The sequence below is a fragment of the Coenobita brevimanus genome, chromosome 62, assembly GCF_032717465.1.
Source record: "Coenobita brevimanus isolate Jiangsu-jjx chromosome 62, ASM3271746v2, whole genome shotgun sequence".
Classification (NCBI taxonomy): domain Eukaryota; kingdom Metazoa; phylum Arthropoda; class Malacostraca; order Decapoda; family Coenobitidae; genus Coenobita; species Coenobita brevimanus.
The window spans coordinates 38491084-38517324 of record NC_137015.1 but is presented as its reverse complement, the minus strand read 5'-3'; the positions used below and the strand labels follow the sequence as shown (position 1 = coordinate 38517324).

The window sequence follows — 26241 nt, the reverse complement described above, 5'->3', positions numbered from 1 at the left end:
CAATATCAGGATTATCAGTTCAGTACAGTGGCCATTCAACCACACCTCCCCTGCCACCTTATTGTTCCATCATCAACCCATTGTATCTTACTCACACTCAGACATCTTTTCATTATATTAACTTTGAGAGTTAAGCAGGGTTGGACAGCAGGGTTTTCACCATCAACCCATTATATCTTACTCACATGTATGACATCTTTCCTCTCTACTGTAAATAACTTTGTGCAACGAAGCTAGGATTGACAGCATGGTTCAATATCTTGTTTCCTGTATTGCTTTGCCTCTCTAATCTCAGAGGCGATCAACTGATAGCTGTGTGATCCCGTAACACCCCTTCAACAACCTGGCAAATGCTGGAGGGGCTGGATGTCTAGGGTCGGGTGGGTAATGAGGTCCCTGGTCACCAACATATACGTATGGGAGACGGAGGACCCAGTAAGCTGAGGGTGAGAGTTTTATGGGTGGGGAGGGAGCAGGTTGGGGCAGGTACCGAGGGCAGGGGTCAGGACCAGGCTGGACTTGTGGGTTGAGAGTGACGTTGACTGGGGCTTTGGGTGTGACCACATGAACTCTAATCAGCTGGCCACTGACTCCCGCACCACCACGACTGTCAGGAGATATGGTTAGAGTCACTGGAGGCTTGGATGTTGTTGTTGTCAGCTGAGTTAGAGTGATAGTTTTAGAAGAAATTTGTCAGCACAAAATACAATTTCTCCCCTAATTATAGACTTCTGAGTTACAAACTTTCAGATTAAAATTTTCTGAGAATCAATTACTGAATTATCGAGTTCTTTTTTTGGTAAAATCTACAAAATACTGTACACAGTACCTATTACAGAATTGTATTTTAACTCCCTTACATAACTGTTCAACCCTGGTAACCATACTTACCGGTAGTGCTTTTGTGATGTAAATTACCACATCCGCAACTTTAAAACAATGGGGAATACACACAATAAAAAAATTATCTTTACAGAGGTGATCAGTGATTCCACAGTGAGTGCTGCTACTATTCACATTTTCTGCCCAAGACAAAACAGTTCTTAATGACAGTCTGTCACATGCTGTATACCCTTCACGCTGTATGTGGTGCTATTGTAATAGCCTAATAACTTGCAGGCCTACACATAAATAAGTGATGAGATTATTGTCAAGTGGTTCGTCCACTGTTTCAAAATGTTAAGATGGGAGAGTGTTAATATACCCTTTTGAGTGTTGATACAATATACTGTATGGCTTATTGAACTTTTTAAGTTAAGAAACTAAGCACCTCATTCATATTACTAGTGCACTGTGATGTCAAGGTCCGGTTGTTATACTAACCCTTTCAATAAGGTGGTTTGTTTTTGCTTATTTGTGCTGCCTCCAGACAATTCAGCTTAAAGAAGGCCTCTTATAGTGAACGTGTCAGTGAAGGCTGTATCTAAACCCTTCAGTTTAAAAACATCTCTGATACTGATTAAAACTGTCTGAGGGTGGTGGGGTGGGGGTGGGAAAGACAAAGGGGTTACAAATGGTTGCTTGAAAGAGGAAAATTTCTTGAGCAAATTTGTAGGTACCTGTATAAGTAAAATAATTTATGTACTCAAAATGTGTGTGACAATTTTCTGCCAATGCTTATGACAGGGGTGGGATTAAATGTGCATGACTGATATTTGCTATGCCAATACTAGTCATAATTCATGAACTACTGTGAACTGCTGGTAATTTGCTTGCGTAAATGCAGAAAAAGAAAAAAAAAAACATGAAACAAACTTAAGGACCCATATTTTAAGATTAGGTTACATTGTCTTTCAGTTACAGGATACTATGTAGTCACAATCATCAAAATCAACAGCATCATAAACCCATATCTCACTACTCACTTTCAACACTTAAACTAAATGGAAAACACAATTGACATACAAGGGCTATAACACCTCACCTGCAGGGACATGGGAAGTAGAGAGGCATGTCCTGATTGGCTACCCTGGAGGCATTGTCCTTCACTAGACCCGAGGGTGAGGCCTTTAGAGTGCGGTCAGGTCCAGCCATCATGAATCGATGGCCTCGCACACACTCATACTCCACGCCAAGGAAGATCTTCACAGTGAATTCTGCACCGTCTGAAATGAAAATAAATTCCCAGTTACTGTAAATTTGTTTTACCGTAACTGATTTACGAGATTTTGAAAAAAGAAAAAAGAAAAGTTCAACACCCTTGTCCATTTTGCCACTATAGATGGGGGGGGGGGGAGTCAACAAACTATCAACAGCATGTCCACTGAAAAGGCAACAATAAACAAAGGATTTCAGAGTACAGAGGGCCCATTGTTAGGGCAGGAGACAAACTACCTCCCAAGCAGTATTTTATGACTGAAAACCTTCAGTCACCTCTTGGGGGTTTGAACCAGTGAGCTGAGGCATGGCCTTCATTCCTAGTTTAAGTGCTTTACCATTAGACTACCAGGTGTCTCTACATGTCTATAAATTCTGGAACAAGATGGGAGAGTAGATAAGGGAGGGGAGAGGGTCATGGGAATATATATATATATTTTTTTTCACATCCACCATCCACAGGATGAAGTTTTCATACACAAAAACAGAACATCCATCCCCAGTCCAAGTGTTCATACCAATTTACAACACAACCTCCTCTGCACAAGTTATGTAATACTGCACTATAATTAGAGCTTAAATGAGATATCATTCCATAAGTTAACACCTAAGAAGTGGTGAGAGGTTTACTATTTTTAAAACGTTTTCAGAGATGTCGGGTAGTCTCCTATAGCTTAACTGATCAGGTTGTTCCATCATATAAATGCTGTCGGGACAGATTGTAGTCTTTTACTTAAATGACCTGAAATCTGGACTACAGTACCCTAACTGCAGGTCCTCTGAGGCCCCCAAAGGGATAACAAAAGACTGGGTGTTACCATTATCATTTAAATCAGTATTAAAAGTTTATGGTAATCATGAACAGCCTACCACAACTGCTGTCTTTGACTTTATCATCATCATCATCATCATCTTCATCTTCATTCAAAATCATACCCATCCCCTGAAAATAATGAGAAATTGGATTAATGTGATAGTAACTATACAGGTTCTCGACAGACATGCACATAGCCAATATTTCGTTTTTAAAGGCTCCAACATGCTTGCATGTGTCGGCCTTGGTCACCTAATGGCGGCTCTCCATGCTGCACGATCCATTGCAGCCTCCCTGTTCAGTCCCTTAACCCTAAGGTCACACTTAATGACCTCGTCCCATGTCTTTCTCGGTCTACCCCTCACAACCCCACCCCCAATATTAACACTTCTCACCCTCCTCACCCAACTATCATCCCCCATCCTCTCCACATGTCCAAACCACCTCAATCTACCTCTCCTCATCACAACACCAACACACTCCAGTCCCATCCTACCTCTCAACTCTTCCATTGTAAACCCAGCCCCTCCAGGCCTTGGACGCAGGGACGCACTGCACATCCACCTAATCATTGTCATTTCTGTACGTCTGAGCCGGCGAATGTCTTCCTCCTTCACTGCCCAGGTCTCACTGCCATACAGCATTACACTCCTAACACATGCTGCATACAAAGACCCCTTAGCACGTAGGGAGAGCCCCCTCAATGTCAGGAGAGGCAAGAGCTCCCCGAACTTCTTCCAACCACTTCTCACCCTAGCCACAGAGCTAGCTCCAGCCCCACCTCCAGCACACAACATGTCTCCTAAATAACAAAACTCTTCCACACACTCAAGAGATTCACCAGCAAGTTCAATTCTTTCACGTCTGACGATCTCCACCTGCTCACCTCGGCACGCCGTACACATAAAATCAGCATTATCTCGCAGTCTACCTCTGATACCACTACATCTCTTATGCACCCATTTATCACACACACCGCACAAGATGGAATTACTTCCCACGCCCTTGTGGCAAACTGCACATGGCCACTCTCCCTCGTCTTTGACAGTACCGCCACCAACCCTAGATATCATCACTTTTGTTTTATCTGCATTTACCCTTAAACCCTTTTGCCCCATACCATCTCTCCACTTCCTAAACCTTTCCTCCGCCTCCCTTTCATTCTCTGCAATCAACACCAAATCATCAGCATACAACAACTCCCACGGGAGTCCGTTTCTAAAGTCACGTGAAAGGGCTTCAAGTACCATGATAAACAACATGGGACTCAAGACTGACCCCTGATGCACACCAGCATTCACGGAAAACTCATCACTCAAATCTCCATTCACTCTCACCTGGGTGTGAGCACCCACATACATGGCCATAACCACCCTAACCAGCCACTCCTCCAAGCCAAGCTTTCTCATTGCCCACTTCACCACCTCTCTAGGGACTCTGTCAAAGGCCTTTTCCAAATCAACAAAAACAAAATAAAGATCCCTTCTCCTACCAATATATTTTTCCTGAAGCTGTCGAACAATGAATATGGCATCAGTGGTCCCCCTACCTGGCATAAACCCAAACTGCATCTCATCAATATTCACCCTTTCTCTAATCATACCTTCTAAAACTCTCTCCATTACCTTCATTATCTGATCTAAAAGCTTTATACCTCTATAATTCCCTCTTTCCAGGGCATCACCCTTCCCTTTATACACATTTACAATTACACTCTTCAGCCAATCATCTGGGACAACACACTCATAAATAATCCTATTTATCAGGTCAGTGACTAAACTCACCCCTATATCGCCTGAGGCCTTCAACATTTCGGCAGTCAATCCAGACACACCTGCTGCCTTCCCCACCCTCATCCTGCCTATTGCCTCACTCACAGTAGCAGTATCAATCAAAGGCCAAGGGCCAGACACTGGATCTGCTGGCTCCAAACCTTCCCTGTCCCAGTCAAACTCCTCATTCAACAACCGGTTATAATGCTCTCTCCATGCATCTTTAATATCCTCACTGTTCACCACTACCCTTCCTTCATCATTCTTCACACACTGCTCACCTATGATATCCCGATTATCCCTCTTCACCTGACCTGCCAGTTTTTTTTCGTTTTTAAAGGCTCCAACATGCTTGCATGTGTCGGCCTTGGTCACCTAATGGCGGCTCTCCATGCTGCACGATCCATTGCAGCCTCCCTGTTCAGTCCCTTAACCCTAAGGTCACACTTAATGACCTCGTCCCATGTCTTTCTCGGTCTACCCCTCATAACCCCACCCCCAATATTAACACTTCTCACCTTCCTCACCCAACTATCATCCCCCATCCTCTCCACATGTCCAAACCACCTCAATCTACCTCTCCTCATCACAACACCAATACACTCCAGTCCCATCCTACCTCTCAACTCTTCCATTGTAAACCCAGCCCCTCCAGGCCTTGGACGCAGGGACGCACTGCACATCCACCTAATCATTGTCATTTCTGTACGTCTGAGCCGGCGAATGTCTTCCTCCTTCACTGCCCAGGTCTCACTGCCATACAGCATTACACTCCTAACACACGCTGCATACAAAGACCCCTAGCACGTAGGGAGAGCCCCCTCAATGTCAGGAGAGGCAAGAGAGCTCCTGAACTTCTTCCAACCACTTCTCACCCTAGCCACAGAGCTAGCTCCAGCCCCACCTCCAGCACACAACATGTCTCCTAAATAACAAAACTCTTCCACACACTCAAGAGATTCACCAGCAAGTTCAATTCTTTCACGTCTGACGATCTCCACCTGCTCACCTCGGCACGCCGTACACATAAAATCAGCATTATCTCGCAGTCTACCTCTGATACCACTACATCTCTTATGCACCCATTTATCACACACACCGCACAAGATGGAATTACTTCCCACGCCCTTGTGGCAAACTGCACATGGCCACTCTCCTCGTCTTTGACAGTACCGCCACCAACCCTAGATATCATCACTTTTGTTTTATCTGCATTTACCCTTAAACCCTTTTGCCCCATACCATCTCTCCACTTCCTAAACCTTTCCTCCGCCTCCCTTTCATTCTCTGCAATCAACACCAAATCATCAGCATACAACAACTCCCACGGGAGTCCGTTTCTAAAGTCACGTGAAAGGGCTTCAAGTACCATGATAAACAACATGGGACTCAAGACTGACCCCTGATGCACACCAACATTCACGGAAAACTCATCACTCAAATCTCCATTCACTCTCACCTGGGTGTGAGCACCCACATACATGGCCATAACCACCCTAACCAGCCACTCCTCCAAGCCAAGCTTTCTCATTGCCCACTTCACCACCTCTCTAGGGACTCTGTCAAAGGCCTTTTCCAAATCAACAAAAACAAAATAAAGATCCCTTCTCCTACCAATATATTTTTCCTGAAGCTGTCGAACAATGAATATGGCATCAGTGGTCCCCCTACCTGGCATAAACCCAAACTGCATCTCATCAATATTCACTCTTTCTCTAATCATACCTTCTAAAACTCTCTCCATTACCTTCATTATCTGATCTAAAAGCTTTATACCTCTATAATTCCCTCTTTCCAGGGCATCACCCTTCCCTTTATACACATTTACAATTACACTCTTCAGCCAATCATCTGGGACAACACACTCATATATATTTTTCCTTTCCCCATGATTTAGGTTATCAAGTAATTGTCTCTGTGACTCAGACTTTGCCCTGTATACCTCTCTCCTAGCCCTACGCTTGGCAGCCAAATATTCCTCTTTGCTACCACCCTTCTTCCATTCCCGGAAAAGCCTTCTTTTCTCCTTAATTGCAGCTTCTACACCCTCATCCCACCACCAAGTTACTTTATGTCTTGGTGGTCCTCTTGTCCAGCCGCATGTTACATCAGTAACTCTCAAGAAATTGTTCTTGAGGGCTCTGTACTGTTCATTAACGCCTCTGTCTACAGCTCCCTGTTCAGCCACCACTCTCCTCAACTCGCTATAGAAGGCATCCCAATATGTACAACACTAAATATTATATGCATCACTTTCACTACAGGTGCCTCCTTCCTGTTTATCCTTTGTCAGCATGGGAAGGGTTAATTCTGGCTATGGCTTCCTGTGAGAAGATCCAGTCTTGCAGTGAACCTCATATAGACTGTTACAGATACAAAGCCATTGATGGATGAATCTGACAGTAACAGTGGTTGGCTCCTGTTTTATGAGCATCACTCTGATATAACAGAGATAACACATGACAACTTGCCTCCTCCTCTGTTCTTTTTATTTTTCAACATCAGTGCCTTCTTGCCCAGTGTGTCAGCAATAGCTGGCCACTTCTCTCGGTCCTGCACCTTCACTGTCACATCCCATGGCAGCAGGAAATTCGTACCGGGCAGGAATCCTGGTTGTTCACATATCCCTGGAAGATTAATTATTCCACCTTAACACTTATCTGCGATGAGAGTCTTTCAGCTATATAAAATGGGTTGTCATAATCCGGAATTAAATCTGGAATTCGTAATTATTTGGCAAAACATTAATCACGACAGCTTTTAACATTTTGGATACCATACGTACACATGATAAAAAAAAAAAAAAGTACAGTACCGGGTATCTTTGGTACACTTTTCTATCTTTACGTTTTTGAAACACTGAACAGATTATCTGAAAGAATTCTCCAATCACTTCTCATTTATCTGTATGCCTGCTGTTATTAACAACACCTTATGCCGCACAAAGTTTAAACAACATGTGAAATAACTGTACAGTAATTCAGAACTATTTGCCCTTGCAAGAGAATGCTAACATGAAATAAAGTTGTTTGTAAAACCATTGATCACCTGTGTAAAGATACTTTTTTGATCATGTGCACCTCTTGAGTGTAATAAAATGGTCTGACAGTAGCCTAAACATAATGCAACATAAGTAATTTGCAGTCAGGGGGCTAAATGAAGCTTGCTACCTTTAGAAAATAAATTCTGCATCAGAATTAAAATACAATACAACTCACAGACAATCCAGTGCGGTATGCCATCACTTTAAGGCAGCCTCTCATAACACAAAATCACCTCAAGCACTTCACTCACAATAGAGACAATCTTTCAACATAATCATAATGAAAGAGGATTGCCAGACTAATTTCCTGCAGTACACTGGTTTTACATCCTGATGAGCCTGAGGCCAACAGAAACAACAACAATGTCTACTTGTCCACTGAGGGTGGTGACAGTTGCTGCTGAAATTTGGAATAAAACTGTCATCTGCCATTCTGGGTGCTCTCATAAATACCTGTGACATTATTTACCAGCATTATGTGAGTATAGTGAAGAAGGTCCAAGGCAAACCAGGGACCATGAAGACCACTGAGGCAGCAGGCCAGGAGGGGAGGCGGAGTGCAGCATCCCAGGAAGGTACTCCGTGGTTGAAGCTTGTCTGATCACTCCACGTTCTGAGAAGAGGTTTTAATCGTGAAAGATATGCCAGCGCAAAAGATTCATCTCATTTATTACTTAATTTTGGTAATAACATAATGACAAATTAAACAGGCTTATAGGAGCAGTTATCAAGTTTAAGAAAGAAAATAAAGATTTTTGCTTTACTGCATGATAGAAGTGAACTATACATCCCTAAGTTACAGCATTTTTTTTTTTTTTCTATATTTACAGCATACTTCAGAGATGTTATGTTTGGAGTGGCAGTATGTAATGAAAAGATTAATCAAAACACAGTCCAGTTATGTTACACCATCCAAACCTCTGGCAGTGTTCTTGGAGTCGTCATCCGTGAGGGTAATGACAAGCTGTGATCCTGTGTGTGCAGTGGTGTCGCTGGGTGTCATGCGGTGGGGTGGGGTCATGTGGCGGGGTGGTGGGACGCCCCCACTCAGCCCTGTCAGGCCTGGGGTGTTATTGTGGTGTGGGGTGCCCGGCTCACTCTCACCACCCACTGGCTCCACATCATCACCCCCACTTTCTACTTGCGCAGCTGAAATAAAGATTGTTTCATTTATATCTGGTCATGTAATGCCACTAAGGGAATAGGCCAAGCACCTACTCTAAAATTATACAGTAAGTCCTCATATTTGTATGCATTTTACATTGACACCTTGTTTTTCGTGCAGGAAAAAAGTCTCGAAGTTGCCTCACAATTCATGAATTTCCCCACAATTCGATGCTCCCAGCTGGCAGCCGACACTCAGCAGACAATGCGTACAAATACTCAGTCTAGGCATTGTCCATTTTTCCATGCAACAGTTTTCCATGATCTTTATATAGCAGGTCCAGCGGGGCAGTAGACACACGTGAGTTTGTTATTGTTTATGATCGTAACATACGATCTTCAGCCGTGTCGTGAATACACAGCAGGTCCAGCTGGGCAGTAGACACATGTGAGTTTGTTATTGTTTGTGATCGTTACGTACGATCTTTGGCCGTGTCGTGCTACTATTTCTTAACAAAGAATCGTTACATGTTTCTCATAACACTATTTATTTTTGTTTTGATGGACAGATACCTGAAATGGATGTAAATTAATGCTTCTCGATATTTAAGGAAGGAAAGAATAATAACCGTCCCAATACAGAGATGGTCGACACAGCCCACCAATTTTTTATTCTATTTGACTATATTACAGCCTTTCTTCCTTGTAGCAGTAAGTAAAATAATGTTGTTATAATTTCTCCCTTCCTTTTAGTGACAAAGAGGGCACATAAAATGACCGGGGTCTAGTTAACTGACTCTGATGTCGAAAATTAAATAATCTGGTGAAAAGTGGCAGCTTTTCCTTTGTTAGTGACACCAGGAACTAGCCCATCCACCTTCAACACACCTTCACTTGCCAGTCAAGCCAGTCTTCACTTTATTTCTAGTAAAGATTTTTGGTGTTGCAGCTCTTTATAACAGTTTTAATGTCTTTTCAGGTACATGTTTATTGTGTTATGCTGTTTTAGCACTAGTAAACACTCTTCATTTAATTATGGGTAGGGCCTGTTTGGTGTTATAGTACTCTCTGATAGGGTAGGTACATGTCCCACCGGAATGCTCCTCTATTTTTCCCACTGATTCTTAACTTCACAATTCGACGTTTCACGCATCGCAAGGTTTTGGCAGAACATCCAAGCCGTGAAAAACGAGGATTTACTGTACTATGGTTGCCTGGCTTTGGCTACATCTTTTAGGATGCTATATACTGTACTGTATATGGGACTTTTTTATTATAAATATTTTTTTTTCCCTATCATTATCATTATCATTCAATCCTACGTTGCCCCATAAGGAGCGTAGGAGCCCGGGATTGGGCAAGTTGGTCCTGATGAGAGTGACCAGCCACACTCATCCCTAAGTGGCATTATGTGAGCAATAAACCCCAGCCACCCCTTGGATATAAACCTTCACCGGCTTAATCCAACTGTCTATCTATCTATCTATTGCCAGATGCCACAATCCCATAAGGGGTGGCCATTTGACTTTGAGTTATTTGTTTTACGGGGAGGGGCACTAACCCTCCACCAACCCACTTTTTTGACACGTAGGGAGCACGTATGCTTTGGTTATATGGTTACCACCCAGCGTTGTAAATGGTTTCTTGGCTTACAGGAAACCATTTGGCTTGTCATTCAATGTAAAGCCACCTGTAAAGGAACAAAAAGCGATAAGAAGTGACAGGAAAGCTGAGAAATAGGAAGAGAGGAGGACATGCACAGAAAAAGAATGATAAAGGCTAAGGAAGAAATAGGCAGCACTACATCAAATGAGTGGATGATGGTACAGTTCTCAACCATGAGAGTATTAGGATGGAGTTCAGAAATGATAAGAGAAAATTAGGCAAGCAAGTAATGTAATCTGATAGACCAAAATAGTGATACTGAAGAGAAGATAACCCTGGTGAATGAAGCGATGCAAAGTTATAAAGATAAGAAAACTACGTATGCTGAAATGGTGAAAGTAAGGAAAGACTTAGAAACAAGTGTCGAAGAAAAAAGCATTTTGGAAGTGAAAAAAAAAAAAAAATGGTCAAAGATTCAGCAGATATCAACACATCTAATCACTGGTATAGAGGAGGAAGAAGAAGAAGAAAAAAAAAAAAAAAATTGAGACACAAGGAAGATGGCAAAATATAATGAGCATATTGAAGGAAGTATCAAAGGAAATCTGTCATAGACATAAGGAACACAAAAGGCTAGGGAAATTATGAGAGAAATAAGTCAAGGCCCCCTAAAAGTAACCTTCCTGAGTGTGAACAGTGGAGGCAATACTAAAAAATGCAAACTCATGGAAAAAAAGGAATTTAAAAACGTTTGGCTAAAAAGATGCCGAACTCAAGAGGAATTAGGAATACTAAAAGAGAAAAGGGAGGAGGCAAAAACAAAGAACGAGGAAAGATCCGAGGAAGAGAAGAGTATTCTTCTTTACAAAGTAATTGGATTGCAGGTACAAAAGTGGTACCGTACATAACCAACAGGGAACAAAAAGGAAGAAGGTAGGAGACTCAAGTTATGGCAAGTATGTAAACAAGATGGTTAGGTTAATGTACTGAAATGTAGATGCAATGGTGTCTAAATTATGAGAGAAAAAACTACATCAAAGAAATGGAACCACACATTATTTGCCTAACTGAAGCAAAATTAACCCCTAAGATATCAAACAATACCCTAAATTTAGAGGAATACAATATATGGAGAAGAGACAGAAAGTTAAGAAAGGAAGGAGGAATTATAATCTTAACAAAGAAAAATCTACAAGTCAAAGAAATAAAACTAAATATACCCTCACAAGCAGAACTGATTGCATTGGATATTAACACATCTGAAGAAAAATTAATCAAGGCAAATTTATACGTGCCACCCAAAATAAACACTTGGGAAAGAAGCAAATATGAAGACCTGGCAGAAAGTACAATTCAAAGTTTAAGAACATTATTACATAGAATGGAAGAGAAATCTGAAAGAATTAATTGGAGGCTTCAATACAAATATAAATTGAAATACTCTAGATGTAAAAAGCCATGAAAGCAATTGGGATCAAAAGCTCCTAAGTCTTGTGCAGGAGTTTTTCCTAACCCAGCGTGTAAAGGAAAACACTAGAAAAAGAGGACTTGATGACCCATCAGTACTAGATCTTATATTTACCTGGCAAAAAACGAAAATGACAACATAATGCATCACCCCCTATTCGGCAAAATCGACCATGCAGTATTAAATTGTAACTTCATGACTGCATAAGACATTACCAGTAATGAGAGTCACAAAAAAAAGTATAAATTACAAAAAGGCCAACTATCATGACCTGAAGAGGTACTTCTCAGAAACAGATTGGGAAAAGGAACTTAGAAGACAAGATTTAAATATTATATATAAAAAATTCTGTGATCTTTATGAACAGTAGTCCAAAATTACATCCCACAGCACAAAGCAACAGAAATGAAAATAAAGAAATGGCTTAATACAGAGTGTAAAAAATCAAAAGAAAAAAGAGACTTGCTGTGGAATAGATACAGAAAACACAATAGTGAGAGGGCATATAACAAGGCAAGAAATTATTATACGGAGATAAGAAGGGAGGCTCAGAGAGTTTGTAGAAGACATTATAAATAAATGTAGTGATCAACCTAAGCTTTTTTACAGCTACATCTGAAGCAAGGTTATAGATAAAATACAGTCCATTACGGATGAGATCATCTATACACAAGAGAATGATACTTGTGAAGCACTAAATTAAAATTTCCAATCAGTTTTTACAAATGAATGAAATTTTCAGAGAGGTCACATGGAACATGCATGCCCACACGTATTACCAGATGTTAGTTATCAGAAAAAGAAGTACAGGGAGAGTTATGTAAATTAGACAAAGTAAAAGCAAAATGGTCCTGATGGAATTTCAGGTTGGGTGCAACATGAATGTGCAGAAGAGTTAAGCAGACCATTGTATTTAAAATTCAAGGAATCCTTAGGTCAAGGAAAACTACCTGATATTTGGAAGAATGCAAACATTGTTCCCCTATTCCAGAAAGGGATTAGACAAAATTCACTCAACTACTGATCAGTATCACTGATCAATGTTGTAAGATACTAGAAAAGTTGATAAGAAAAGTTTAGGTAAAACATCTAGAAGAACACAGTATGATAACAGAGAGGGAGTTCACTTTTAGAAAGGGAATATCATGTGTTACTAATCTATTAAGCTACTATGACAAAGTTACAAAAACATTACAGAAAAAGAGAAAGATGGGTGGACAGTATCGCTTCAGATTTTAAGAAAACATTTGACAGAGTACTGCACCAAAGACTTTTATGGAAACTGTACCATCAAGGAGGTATCCAAGGCAATCTGTATTGTTGGATGCAGGATTTTCTCAGAGAAATGAAAATGAGAATAATAATATGGGGGAAATTACTCATCATGGAGGGAAGTGACCAGCGGAATGCCACAGGACTCAGTGCTGGCACCAATTATGTTTTTAATATATATAAATGACATAGTAACACTGGAAATAGAAGCTATATAAATACATTTGCAATTTGCAGATGATGCAAAAATTCAAAGGAAAATTACTAACAGATTCTTGCAAAGAGCTGCAAGTGGAATTAAACAAGCTTAATGAGTGGAACAATAAATGGCAAATGGAATTTAACGTCGACATGGGTCATGTAATTAAATTTGGTAAAAATGAAAAAAGATCAGACTGGGATTATAAGACTGGAAGATCAATCCTACACATACCTGAAAGGGAGAAGGACCTAGGAGTAATTATCAATAACAGACTTATCTCCAGATGACCACATCAGCGAGAAGGTACGTAACATATATAGATTCCTTGCTAATATTAGAATAGCATTCACATTCATAAATGAAGACATGCTGAGAAAGATAATAGCATCATTCATCGGACCAATGCTGGTGTATGCATCAGTAGTCTGGAATCCTCACCTCAAAAAACACAAAGACAAGACTGAAAAAGTACAAAGCACAGCTACAAGATGGGTACCAAGGTTAAGGGATCTAAGCTACAAAAAAAAAGACTAGAAAAACTGAATCTACCAACACTGCAGGAGAAGGAAAAGAGGAGACATGATTATGCTCTATAAATGCATCTCAGGGAAAGAGAAAACAGACATAAATGAATATATAACCTATGGGGAAGCATCAGCAAGAGGACAATGCAAAAAAATGCATAAGAAGAGAGACGATTAAGATGTAAGGAAATTCAGTTTCCCAAATAGGGCAATTGATCAATGGAATGCACTACTGAATGAAGTAGTGTGTGCCAAACTATTCACAAATTTAAGGATATGACATGTATGATAAAAATGGTTTAATACACGGGACAGTACGAGCTTGACTCATTCCTGTAAAGATACAATTAGGTAAGAATCTCTCTCTCTCTCTCTCTTAACTGCTTTTGTAAATTAATAACTTTCTTAAAATCATATTACAGCAGCAAAATTATCTAAACATCCTTACTTCTCTTCTTCATTTATGAATCATACAAAGCTTTAGAACTATTAAGAAACACAAGCTCAATCAAATACCAAACCATATTATGCCCGTATCACACCAGATAATATATTCATTATGAGTAATGGTATATGATAAATGTACGGTACACCCCATTCACAATATATAAATCTCACTCAAATAGGCAAGTGAAGTGCATGATGTCATAAGTGATTTATATCTTCTTGCCCTCCTTCTACTTCAACTACAATTAGCTAATCATCTGCTTTGATGATACATGACGAGTGAAATCGTATTAAGGAACCTGGTACTTGTTTCCTTGATTTAAAAAAAAAAAAAAAAAAAAAAAAAATGCTGTCTATACTGTCCAGTACTTTAAAACTCCTTTAAGGTGGACTTCTGGTTAGACAGATAAGCAAAATTAGAAAGACATACCTAAACGGAGTAAACACAGCCCTCAGCCACAGCACCAAGCACCCTTATCACTGTTTAGTTGCCCTTTCTTTTTTGTCATTGAGTGCCATAATTACTCACTAAACCACCAGGTGCCAAAATCTGGTTACATGGTTACCACCCAGCATAGTAAATGGTTTCCTGGTGTACAGGAAACCATTTGACTTGTCACTCAGTTTATTAAATGAAAACTGAAAACCAGAACCTTAACCTGAAGTGCATGTGGAATATCATTCATCTGATCCAGATGTCACTGCCATTAGTGATACTCTGGATATTTTCGGATGAGCTGTAGCACTGATATTGTGTTTAATGTTTACCATAATATGAGTTTCAGAGGATATAAATGATCTAATCCTTGTACTCATTCTATTCCTTCACTTCTTCCTATCTGTGTTATTTTGCAATTTTCATTCTGCAGATGAAGGATGCTGTGAAAATTTGCAAAGGTATGTCAAATGTTCAACAGATTTAATAGTGCAGTGTGAGTTGGTTGTTGTATTTTTGTCTTGTTAGTTTTTAATTATTTTCCTGTACTCCCTTTTACAGGTACCTGTGGCATTAGAGACACTGGGTTTGAAGGTGGGGAAGGAGATGGAGTCAAGGCGGGAGCAGCAAGTCTCGGCCAGGTGATGGTAGAAGGTCTCATTGGCTGCCCGAGCACTGAACGGGTCCTCGCGCTGACCCTGACGGTGGCCACAGTTGCAGCCACTTACATATGTCACTCCAGAGCTGTGTGACATTATGGGCAGAGACCTGGAGGCAATGGGTAAGTTAATGAGTGATATGTTCTCATTTTTATGGGATTTAAATTATATTTATCATTTCAAATTACACATCTAGGTTTACATAAGTTGAGAAAATTCTTCATGTAACTACTTTCACGAGGAAGGTGTCTTATACCTTATCCTCTCCACCTTTTTCATCCCTTCCCTTACTTTGCGTTGCTTTCTGAATTGTCATGTACCTTCAGGTTCTGGCTGGCCTTACCTTGGCTTGCCTTGCTTTACACTAGCATGCCTTTCCTTATCATGGCTTGTTTTGTAATCCCTTATTTCATCCTGTCCTGTACTTCCCTGCTCTGTCTTGTCCTGCCTTGCTTTATCCTGAGAGCTAGAACTGGACCATCTTATTACAGTGAAATCTACTGGAATTGTCAACAGGACCTAAATAAAATTGGGAGCCATTACCAGAGTTTCCCAGTTATTATTATCACTTCTATATCTCCCTTTCCCATTTTTAATACTGGAACACAATCATGTTTCATTGGAAGTACCATACCAGACTGAATTACAACAAGTAATTTTACCAGAATTAGCCTACAGGGTGTACAGTACACAACCAGGACTGAACTGGGATTGATTTCCACAAAAATTTACAGTGTGGTTCCAGATTGCTGAAACCACTCTGAACAGTATTTTTCTGATCGTATCCTAGCTCTTCCTGCCCTCCAATCTTTTGTTTTGCCTTATTATATTATATTCTGTCTAGTCCTATCCTGCCCTACCTTATCCTACCCTGCTCTGCTCAACTCTAACCTGTCCTCATCACTGTCATGCGAGGTGGTGTGGCGGGGGTGTGTGCATGTGTTGCCAGTGAGTGAAAGAGTCTCACAGCCTTGCCGCCCATCGGTCCAGATGCGCTCACATGCCTCTTCCAGTTGACCAACATAATGGTCATACATTGGGCCACGTGCTTGACCACTCAGTACCCCCAGAGCAACCTCAAGCTACAAGGGGGAAAAAAAAATAAAAAAAATAAAAATATAAAATGAAAATAAATTTTAAACAAAACTGCATTCATAGTTGCACTGGCAATGTCTGTATTATACTGTAATAGTAAATAAGTACAGTTCACTCCTTTTATTGCAGTATGTATTTATTTGACTGATGAGCCAAATAACACTAAAATACTGCACACTGACGTAACTGTTGTTGTTGTTGTAGGTGCAGCCTCATGGTCACAAGGACATGAACCTTGTGGACTGAGAAGCCAGTGAATGTTTAATTCTGACATGGCAGTACAGTAGTCATTTATGAGATGCATTTACAGTAGATTCTTCATTGTTCATGAACACATAACCTTGTACAGTCAGGACATCAGATATCTCCCTCATTTTGCTTGAAGAGTTTTAAAAGTAATCAAACATAACTGTTGTCTTAACTGGACTAATGCTTGTCTTGGATTACTGAACTTTTCTGAGATGTGTTCACTAGAATTTAGGAAGGTACTCAATTTCCTGGCTGTTCCAACCTTGTGCTGGTGGTGAAGGTGAGTGTAGTGTGGAGGGAGACCATCTTTGTATGCTGCTATTGCCAGGGGCAGAACCTTGGCACACCGTGCATCACTAAACCTCACCTCAGTCTCAACTAGGCTCTTTAAACTACCCAATACCTGAAAAGTGAAATATGCTGTTAGTGAATTAGCCATGTTCAGTAACACATTTTTATAAGTAACTTATTTGACAATGGTTTGGTATTAAGTCCACATTTAATCCCCCAATTATCCCTACTGACTTTCAGAATAAATTATATTTTCAAATACTGTATATCTCCAACTTGTAATGAGAGTTGGCAGGTATTCTTCACCAAAGAAAAGAAATATCAGGTGGTGAAGAATTCTCAAATCCTGTGACATGACAGTATTGTAACCGGAAGCATTATAAATGAATCAATATTCATTTGCTTACTTGTTTAGCTTTCGTGTCCTTTTCTGATGGTGCAACCATGAAGAACTTGTAAACTCGATTGACTGCCTCAAACCATATGCTGGCTCGAGGTACCTGATGAGGAGAAAGAAAGAGTACACTTGATCATAAAAGTATTCTTCCCTAGGTGATCACTGTTTGCATTTTTTTATAAAACAAATTTTGTCTGAATGGAGACTGTAGCCTATTTCATATGTTGCAAGAAGTTCCTTCTTTATGCTGCATTAACAAAAATAGCAGGCATACACGTAAGTGATAAGTCACTGGAGAATATTTTTCAACATTTTATGCATATAGATAACAGACAGAGAGACAGACAGATACTGTATGTGTAAATAGATTGATAGATAGATAGACAGAAAGACAGATGTGTTTATATATATATATATATATATATATATATATATATATATATATATATATATATATATATGCAGAGAGAGAGAGAGAGAGAGAGAACTTACAAACTACACAGTACCTGGAAGAAGACAGGCCCAGAATGTCGACCAACATTATCATCAAATCCTTTCCCTAGTGCCTGGTCGATGTGTTGTTGTAAAAATATACTGAAACTATGTTCTGGGGAGTAAGAAATAACTATTAGTAAGTAAATGTTGTTAGCAGTAATGTAGTATGGAATTTGTGATTTGTTCATGTATAGAAACAAAAAACTATTAGTTTATTTAATATGAAAGGCTTTATAGGTGCTTTCATATGTCAGCCTTACTTCAATGGCTTTCACATATTTCAGTTTCTTTTCCTATCCACCCTTTGCACACCATACAGATTCCTCAAATATCCCATTTCCACTTCTCTTACTCTTGACTTTTCATACTCATATGAAAATCTTACACCCATCCATGTGTGAACATTAACACACCACACCTTCATGCAGTCCTCTTGCAGCCTCCACACCCAGACCTGTTTAGTATCATGGCCACCACAACAGCAGCCATCTTCTTCCCTAAACCACTCTGCTTTCCACTTTCTTTGCACATTTACCTCTGTTTATATTTGTCACGAATCAATTCGCGACATTTCCCTTTTGTGAGAAGCCACGAACTATTAGTGGAAAACTCACTGCGTATCGCTCAGCTAACCGTTTCTCCCTCCATTTCGGGGTACACTTTTCAAAACATTCGTCACTGTTTTCAAAAGTGACCGATTTTATGCACGTCACTAAGTGCTGTACTGAGCGATACTATTGTTTTCTTTATTGTTTGCCCCTGCTTGCACTTGACTGTTAAAAATGCGGCCTACTGCTTCCCCTTTTGTTCCCACGACTTATTCAGTCTAGTGTTTGCTGTGACGGAGACAGGACCTGTGCAGCAGTGCGAGAGGTCAGCTAGTACCCAAACTCCACTTCACAGTTAATCCAGTCCTCCCACCCCCCGGGTGATACATAGCATTCATCGACCGGTATTTCCTTTTGTATAATCCTAGTTTTAAGAGCTTAGTTAAGGTGTTTTTCCTAGGCGTAAGTATTTAGCTTTTGTGTGAGTGAGTGAGTGAGTGCGTCTCATTAATTTGATCTGAATTGTAACGTTAAATTTATTTTTTGTGATTAATAAATTTAACAGTTCCTTTCATGAGCTCAATGTAAAGTAAAATCTCGTTTCATTTAATCCAAATTAAGCTTATTTTCCATATAGCTCCTAGCTGGCATAAACGTTTGCTTTCATAACTGGTACTTAGACCAGTCTTGTTGTATTAACTTAAAATACGTTGTGCCAGTTAATGCATCAGCAAGAACCTGATATTATTATTAGTATTAGTTATTTATTGTCAGGGGTGAAGTAACTTTCTCCAGAGGCTAACAGTACAGTAATTCAGCAATTGTGAGTAATTAGTCTCTGCTGTGTACTGTTGAGAAAGTTTATAAATTCTCGATCTTAGAGAATCGTAGCAAGTCAGCGTAAAGTAATCGTTGCTTGATGTAGCAAGACAATCATTGTCTCTGCTCTTCAATATTATTGAATATTATTATCAATTTAAATAATATTTAAGCATTTATTTCAAAATTACCGTGATACTATAAAAACCCCGTGACAATTGGCGACCTCGCCAGGATATTAACTCCTAACCCTAAAGCTATTCACGAGATAGTGCTCACTCATTCATATTTAGGTATTTATCATTAAAGTTTATAGGCACAAGTTTACTGGTGTTTACCGTTAATTTAGCAAGTGAGTTTTTGCTTTATTAATTAATAGAGTACTTAACTCTAGTTTATTTTTGGTAACGCCAGACGATTTTATTCGCTCCTGGGAAGTCGGCGTACCCATTGTGTTTATTATTGAGTCTTCCCAGTCATTTACATTTTTTATTTATTCTTTGCCAGTTAATTAGATAAGACTGGTCACCACTAGCTTGAGTCTGTATTCTTTATTTGTATTATTAGCATTCGTTTGCGAAGCAGTCAGTGCTCAGTCTCGTTTGCTTAATAAATTAGCATCATGGCAGCCAGTGCTTATGTACAGGAAGCCAAAGATATGGGTCTCACTGACCCAGAGAAAATACAGAGTTACGTCCTCTCACGGTTTAATTACGAGCAAGAACGTGAGAAAGATGCTCATGAACGAGAGCGAGAACAGCGCGAATACGAGCGACAACAGCGCGAACACGAGCTAGTACAAGAGCGAGAACAGCGCGAATACGAGCGTGAACAGCGAGACAAAGAACGAGAACACGAATGTGCCGAGCGAGAAGCACGCGAGAGACATGAACTTGAAGTGCTGAAGCTCAAGCGAGATTCCTTGGCTTCAGACACGTCTGCTGCAGTTGGTCCAAGCTCCACGAGCGTTCTCCCTGCACATGTCCTGGCGACCCCACGTATCAAGCTTCCTTCATACAAGGAAAGCGAGCGAATCGAGCCGTACATAGCTCGTTTTGAGGACATGGCAGACATGTATCAACTGGATGAGGCAGCTAAGCGGCTTCAGTTTCTTAGCCTATTTGAGGGCCCTGCCCTCGATATTCTCTACAGAATTCGTGGAGACAATCTCACATATGAGATGATGAAAGCTGCACTCATTAAGGCGTATGGTCTCACAGTAGACGATGCCAAAGTTCAGTTCATGCGAGCTCGTCTCCAAGACAAGGAGACAGCTGTTCAGTTCCTTGATCGTCTCACAGCTTACTTAAATGAGTGGATGGAGAAAGATGAAACTCCTTCCACGCATGAAGGGATAATTGACCTTATGCTGCGTACACAGCTAGAGAGGTCGTGGCCTGCTGAGCTCATAGCACAGCTTAAGATCTGCCAGGTGAAAGATGCCAGCCAAATGGCAGAGAAGGCTGACGCATTCTTTACTGCATACGGGTATCAAGCTCGTAAGCAAAACACCTGGAGCAGAAAAGATACTGCCAAGTCTGGGAAGCCATCTCAGACTGAACCCCAGCAACAAGGCCATTCTCAGAATAATGGCCAAGGTCCAAAACCGCAGTGGAAGGACCAGGGGCAAAACACTCAGAAACCTGAGTGGAAGCGGTACAACAAGTACCCTAACCAGCAGCAGTATCAGCCACGCAACCGACCGTCGGGACAAACTTTTCCACCACTAGCTCAAAAGAGGCAGGAAGCGAATGCAGCCTTCATTCCTCAGCAGCAGCCTGGTGGTCACGTCCCTACCAGTGTGGGTACTTCCCCACAGTTCACTAGTCCCACAGTGACAGTGAACCCCCCTCCACAGATGGCCAATGTTCCATCTTCCCAATATAACCCTCAAGGCACAATCAATTCAGCAGCCTCATGAGTGGCTTGCTGCTTCCTCCACAGGCCCTCCCACAGGTGACAGTACCTTCCTTGTTGAGCCAGGGTTTGTGGGAGACATTCCTGTGAAGGTCCTGAGAGACAATGGTTCCTCAGGTTGCTCTGTCAAGCAGAGTCTAGTTCGGCCTGAGCAGTATACAGGTCGACAGATCCATGCAAGCCTTATTGATGGATCAGTGAGATTGTTCCCTGAGGCATGTATCCAGGTGGCATCTCCATTTTATACTGGTATGACACTTGCAGTTGTCATGCCAGAGCCTCTATTTGACTTTATAGCAGGCAGTATTAATGGAGTCAAGGATAGTTGCTCCGATGACGCTACTCAGACTTCGGCTGCTGCGGTAACATGAGCCATGACTGAGGCTCCAGACTGTGTCACCCCAGTGATCATTGAATCGCCGCAAGATCTGATGTGTAGTCAACTTGTTGTACAAGAACAACATTCTGACCCGACACTTGCTGCCGTGCGGAACAAACAAAAGTGTCGAGTGATTAAGTATTCATGGGGAGGTCGAGCCAAGTTCCTTCGCAAACAAGGACGGCTCTACCGTGAGTCACGAACACCCGAGGGTGAGGTTCGACTGCAGTTTGTCGTTCCCGCCAAGTACCGCCTAGCAGTGTTACAATGGGGTCATTGTTCAGTCTCAGGAGGTCACATGGGCAAAAGGAAGACCCAGGGCAGTATCCGAGCTGACTTTTTCTGGCCAGGGATGGGACGGGACATAGATAGTTTTGTCCGTTCTTGCAGTGTGTGCCAAAGTATCACCACTAATCAGGGACATGCCCTTCCTGTGCCATTTGTAACTACACCTGTAATCTCTGAGTCAGTTGAGAGACAGGGTAGTGGTGAAGTGGGTGCAGACCTGACGTCTCGCCCATTGGCCCCACAGGACACATTATGTCCAGGGCCTGTACATACATATTATGTACCGTAAGTTAAGGGGGAAGTTGAGAGGCGACTTGAGGCTATGGAAGACCCAAGTTTGCATAATGATTCTCAGCTTCCCGGTACTAATAGAAGTACTGTAGGTTAAGGGGAAAGTTCGAGAGAGAACTCCGCAGTGGCGACTTGAGGCTATGGAAGACCCAAGTTTGCATAAGGATTCTCAGCTTCCCGGTACTAATATAAGTATTGTACTGTAGGTTAAGGGGGAGGTGAGAATTCCGCAGAGGTGACTTGAGGCTATGGAAGACCCAAGTTTGCAAGGATTCTCAGCTCTCCGATAATAATATAAGTACTGTAGGTTAAGGCACAGGTTGAGGACCCGTGTGCGGTTCGAGGCTATGGAAGACCCGAGGTTGCACAGGGATTCTCAACTTGCTGACATAATCGTGTGCTATAATTAATGGCGACCTCGAATGTACGAAGCTTAGGCTGTCACTCGTATTTTTCAGCCAGAGCGTACTTTTCGTAGCATGTACTGATTGCTAGGCAGAGAGAGTAATTGTAACTTAATAAGAATTTTGTCTCATTGACACCTGATGCTCTACCTCAATTGGTTCTGCAGGTTCAGCAATGGGTGTAGCAGTTTTGCTGTGCGGACCAGCTGATCGTCTGCCACACGCTGCCGCCTCTTCTCCTCTGCCTTCGTCGTCGCCATGTTATTATTTACTATGTCATTTTACACATAGGTACAGTTACACTACAACTGTCACACCTACACCGTGTATTACATACACCACGCTACACAACAATTAGTTGTCAGTGTAAATGTAGCGAATTTTCGCTCAGTTTGACCTGAGTACAGGATTTTCACCGTCGTCACGGAGTTTTTCCCTCAAGCTTGCTTCTTTCATTTTTTTCATTCATTGCCAGACGCCATGTATCCCAGACAGGGTGGCCAAGGGCTTAGAGTTAATTGTTTTACAGGGAGGGGCACTAATCCTCCACCAACCCCACTTGACGTAGGGATGCCAACAGCATCTTCTATTAACGTAAATACGAGGTTTTTTCGCTCACTGGCGACTGCGACTTTCTCCTGTAGCAGGATAGCACACACACCACAGTGTGAATCTTGTGCGAATAACTTAGGATGTGTACATATACAGTAACCCCTCCAATATCCGGATCAATAGAGCCATAGGCAGGTCCGGATAGTGGTCCTGTCCGGATATTGGGCCCCAGCTTATGGACTAGTACTTACGGACCCTAACTCTGAAAAACACCTATACAACTCCCTCTGGACATGCATAGCACCTATTTAAGACCCAAATCACACCAATAAGGGACATAAAAGACTGAAATAAATGCAAAAGAACCATAAAATGAGGTTTTAGAGGTGAGTTTATACAATATTAAACATTCTGGGTACTCACAAGTCCCTTGGTCTTGGACTGGTTTGAACCGCCAGTTTGCAGTCCACAGTTAATCCTCTGCACTCTAAATTCTAATTTCTTAACACTGCACAACACTGTAAATTCCTGTGTGTTCTAGTGGCAAAGTATTGCAGTTTATTCACAAAAAACAAGCACCTGTGGCTTGCACTGTTATGAGTATCTGCTCTCCATCGGAGTTAAGCTGTGACTGTTGATGTTGGTGGGGTAACAGAGTTGCCAGATCGCAACAGCCACATTACCAATCTCCTCAACTTTCATTGTCAAATATAACTTTTCATTACCAAATTCGTAAAGCTAGCATATATTCTTCACTAATTATATATACAAGTGGAAATACATGTAATCACTCTCCTTATAACTAACACCATGTTGATTATTTTCACACTATGTAGGGTAGCAGATTAATCAGAGAGAGCAAACAATCCACCATCTCCATCCTGTGTATCCTCATACATGTGAAAAATCCATTTGGTAATGCATTATTCTAATGCATTACCAAACGAATTTTTCATTACCAAATTGGCCCACACTTGGTAATGAAAAATACCAAATGGCAACCTGACAGGGGAGGGGGGAGGGGGAGGAAGGAAGGGGTGAAGGGACCATGGTGTAACAGCTGTTTGGCGCCAGGCGGGAATTTCAATTTATGGGAGGGGAAAAAAGGTCAGATTTTTTTCGAATTTTTTGCAGTTTTTGGCCCATTTTGGGAATACTGGATCCCAGGAGGATTATGTCCGGTTAGTGGGGATGTTTGGATATTGGGCGTTCGGATATTAGAGGGATTACTGTATATATATATCCACAAATTTTTTCCCATAAGGAAAAAATTTAACTTTGTAAGGGCGTAATGTCACGAATCAATTCGCGACATTTCCCTTTTGTGAGAAGCCACGAACTATTAGTGGAAAACTCACTGCGTATCGCTCAGCTAACCGTTTCTCCCTCCATTTCGGGGTACACTTTTCAAAACATTCGTCACTGTTTTCAAAAGTGACCGATTTTATGCACGTCACTAAGTGCTGTACTGAGCGATACTATTGTTTTCTTTATTGTTCGCCCCTGCTTGCACTTGACCATTAAAAATGCGGCCTACTGCTTCCCCTTTTGTTCCCACGACTTATTCAGTCTAGTGTTTGCTGTGGCGGAGACAGGACCTGTGCAGCAGTGCGAGAGGTCAGCTAGTACCCAAACTCCACTTCACAGTTAATCCAGTCCTCCCACCCCCCGGGTGATACATAGCATTCATCGACCGGTATTTCCTTTTGTATAATCCTAGTTTTAAGAGCTTAGTTAAGGTGTTTTTCCTAGGCGTAAGTATTTAGCTTTTGTGTGAGTGAGTGAGTGCGTCTCATTAATTTGATTTGAATTGTAACGTTAAATTATTTTTTGTGATTAATAAATTTAACAGTTCCTTTCTTGAGCTCAATGTAAAGTAAAATCTCGTTTCATTTAATCCAAATTAAGCTTATTTTCCATATAGCTCCTAGCTGGCATAAACGTTTGCTTTCATAACTGGTACTTAGACCAGTCTTGTTGTATTAACTTAAAATACGTTGTGCCAGGAGTTAATGCATCAGCAAGAACCTGATATTATTATTAGTATTAGTTATTTATTGTCAGGGGTGAAGTAACTTTCTCCAGAGGCTAACAGTACAGTAATTCAGCAATTGTGAGTAATTAGTCTCTGCTGTGTACTGTTGAGAAAGTTTATAAATTCTCGATCTTAGAGAATCGTAGCAAGTCAGCGTAAAGTAATCGTTGCTTGATGTAGCAAGACAATCATTGTCTCTGCTCTTCAATATTATTGAATATTATTATCAATTTAAATAATATTTAAGCATTTATTTCAAAATTACCGTGATGCTATAAAAACCCCGTGACAATATTACTGCACCAGCATACTCAGTGAGAATCACCTTTCTCACCACCCATTACATTACTCTTATTTACTGTACATCGACTTTCAAAACACATTGCTTATTGATGTTCACAGTGAAACCAGTCTGCAAAGATCCTGTTCACACAGCTGCTCAACTTTTAATCCACCTATACTGCATTGTTCATCAAATCCAAGACTGTCAGATGAGTCAGCCAGTCCACCAGTGTACTATTATTAAGTAAAACTTGTTCACACAGCATCATCTGCATACATCAGATCTGAGACACTCAGTCCTTCACTATTTATCCCCATCCCTCATTCTACACTTGAGTTTTGTATTTAATAACAATACAAAAGATAAACAAACTCAGACCAACCAAGGTTCCTTTTGCGGTCTGTAGCAACCCCAGATAATATGGTGGCACTGAGAGAATCGGCAGAAGATGTATCAAGGGGGTCAGGGGGAGGGCTAGCCTGTGACCCTCCCCACCCTGCACGACCACCACCATTTCCCTTTGACCCAAGACTTAGCTGATTCAGGTCATTTGCCAGACCATCTGTTGATGAGAGGAATATAAATGATAAAAAAAAATTACAGCATTTGGTTTCTGATGTCATAACCCAGTACATTATTTCTGTTGTGGAAGCTGAAACAATAAAAATCTTCGCATAATCTTATCTTGACTACTAGAGTCCATTATTGCATCACACTTTGCTCTCCTAACATACAATACTGTACTCTTAATATTA

The 26241-nt window shown here is 41.0% G+C and overlaps 1 protein-coding gene across 1 annotated transcript in view; it reads right to left on the bottom strand.

Annotated features, from left to right (window-relative positions):
* Positions 1-291: 291 nt before the first annotated feature.
* LOC145404069 (nonsense-mediated mRNA decay factor SMG8) overlaps positions 292-26241 on the bottom strand; it is a 35471-nt gene continuing 9521 nt past the window's right edge. The window contains exons 9-19 of the mRNA XM_080275671.1: positions 25869-26048; positions 17982-18082; positions 17486-17578; positions 17050-17190; positions 16335-16525; positions 15350-15552; positions 8645-8875; positions 8196-8339; positions 7155-7310; positions 1925-2105; positions 292-607 (exon numbers count right to left, since the gene is read on the bottom strand). Coding sequence (XP_080131797.1) covers positions 292-607; positions 1925-2105; positions 7155-7310; positions 8196-8339; positions 8645-8875; positions 15350-15552; positions 16335-16525; positions 17050-17190; positions 17486-17578; positions 17982-18082; positions 25869-26048 — 1937 coding nt within the window. The remainder of the gene's footprint in view (positions 608-1924; positions 2106-7154; positions 7311-8195; positions 8340-8644; positions 8876-15349; positions 15553-16334; positions 16526-17049; positions 17191-17485; positions 17579-17981; positions 18083-25868; positions 26049-26241) is intronic.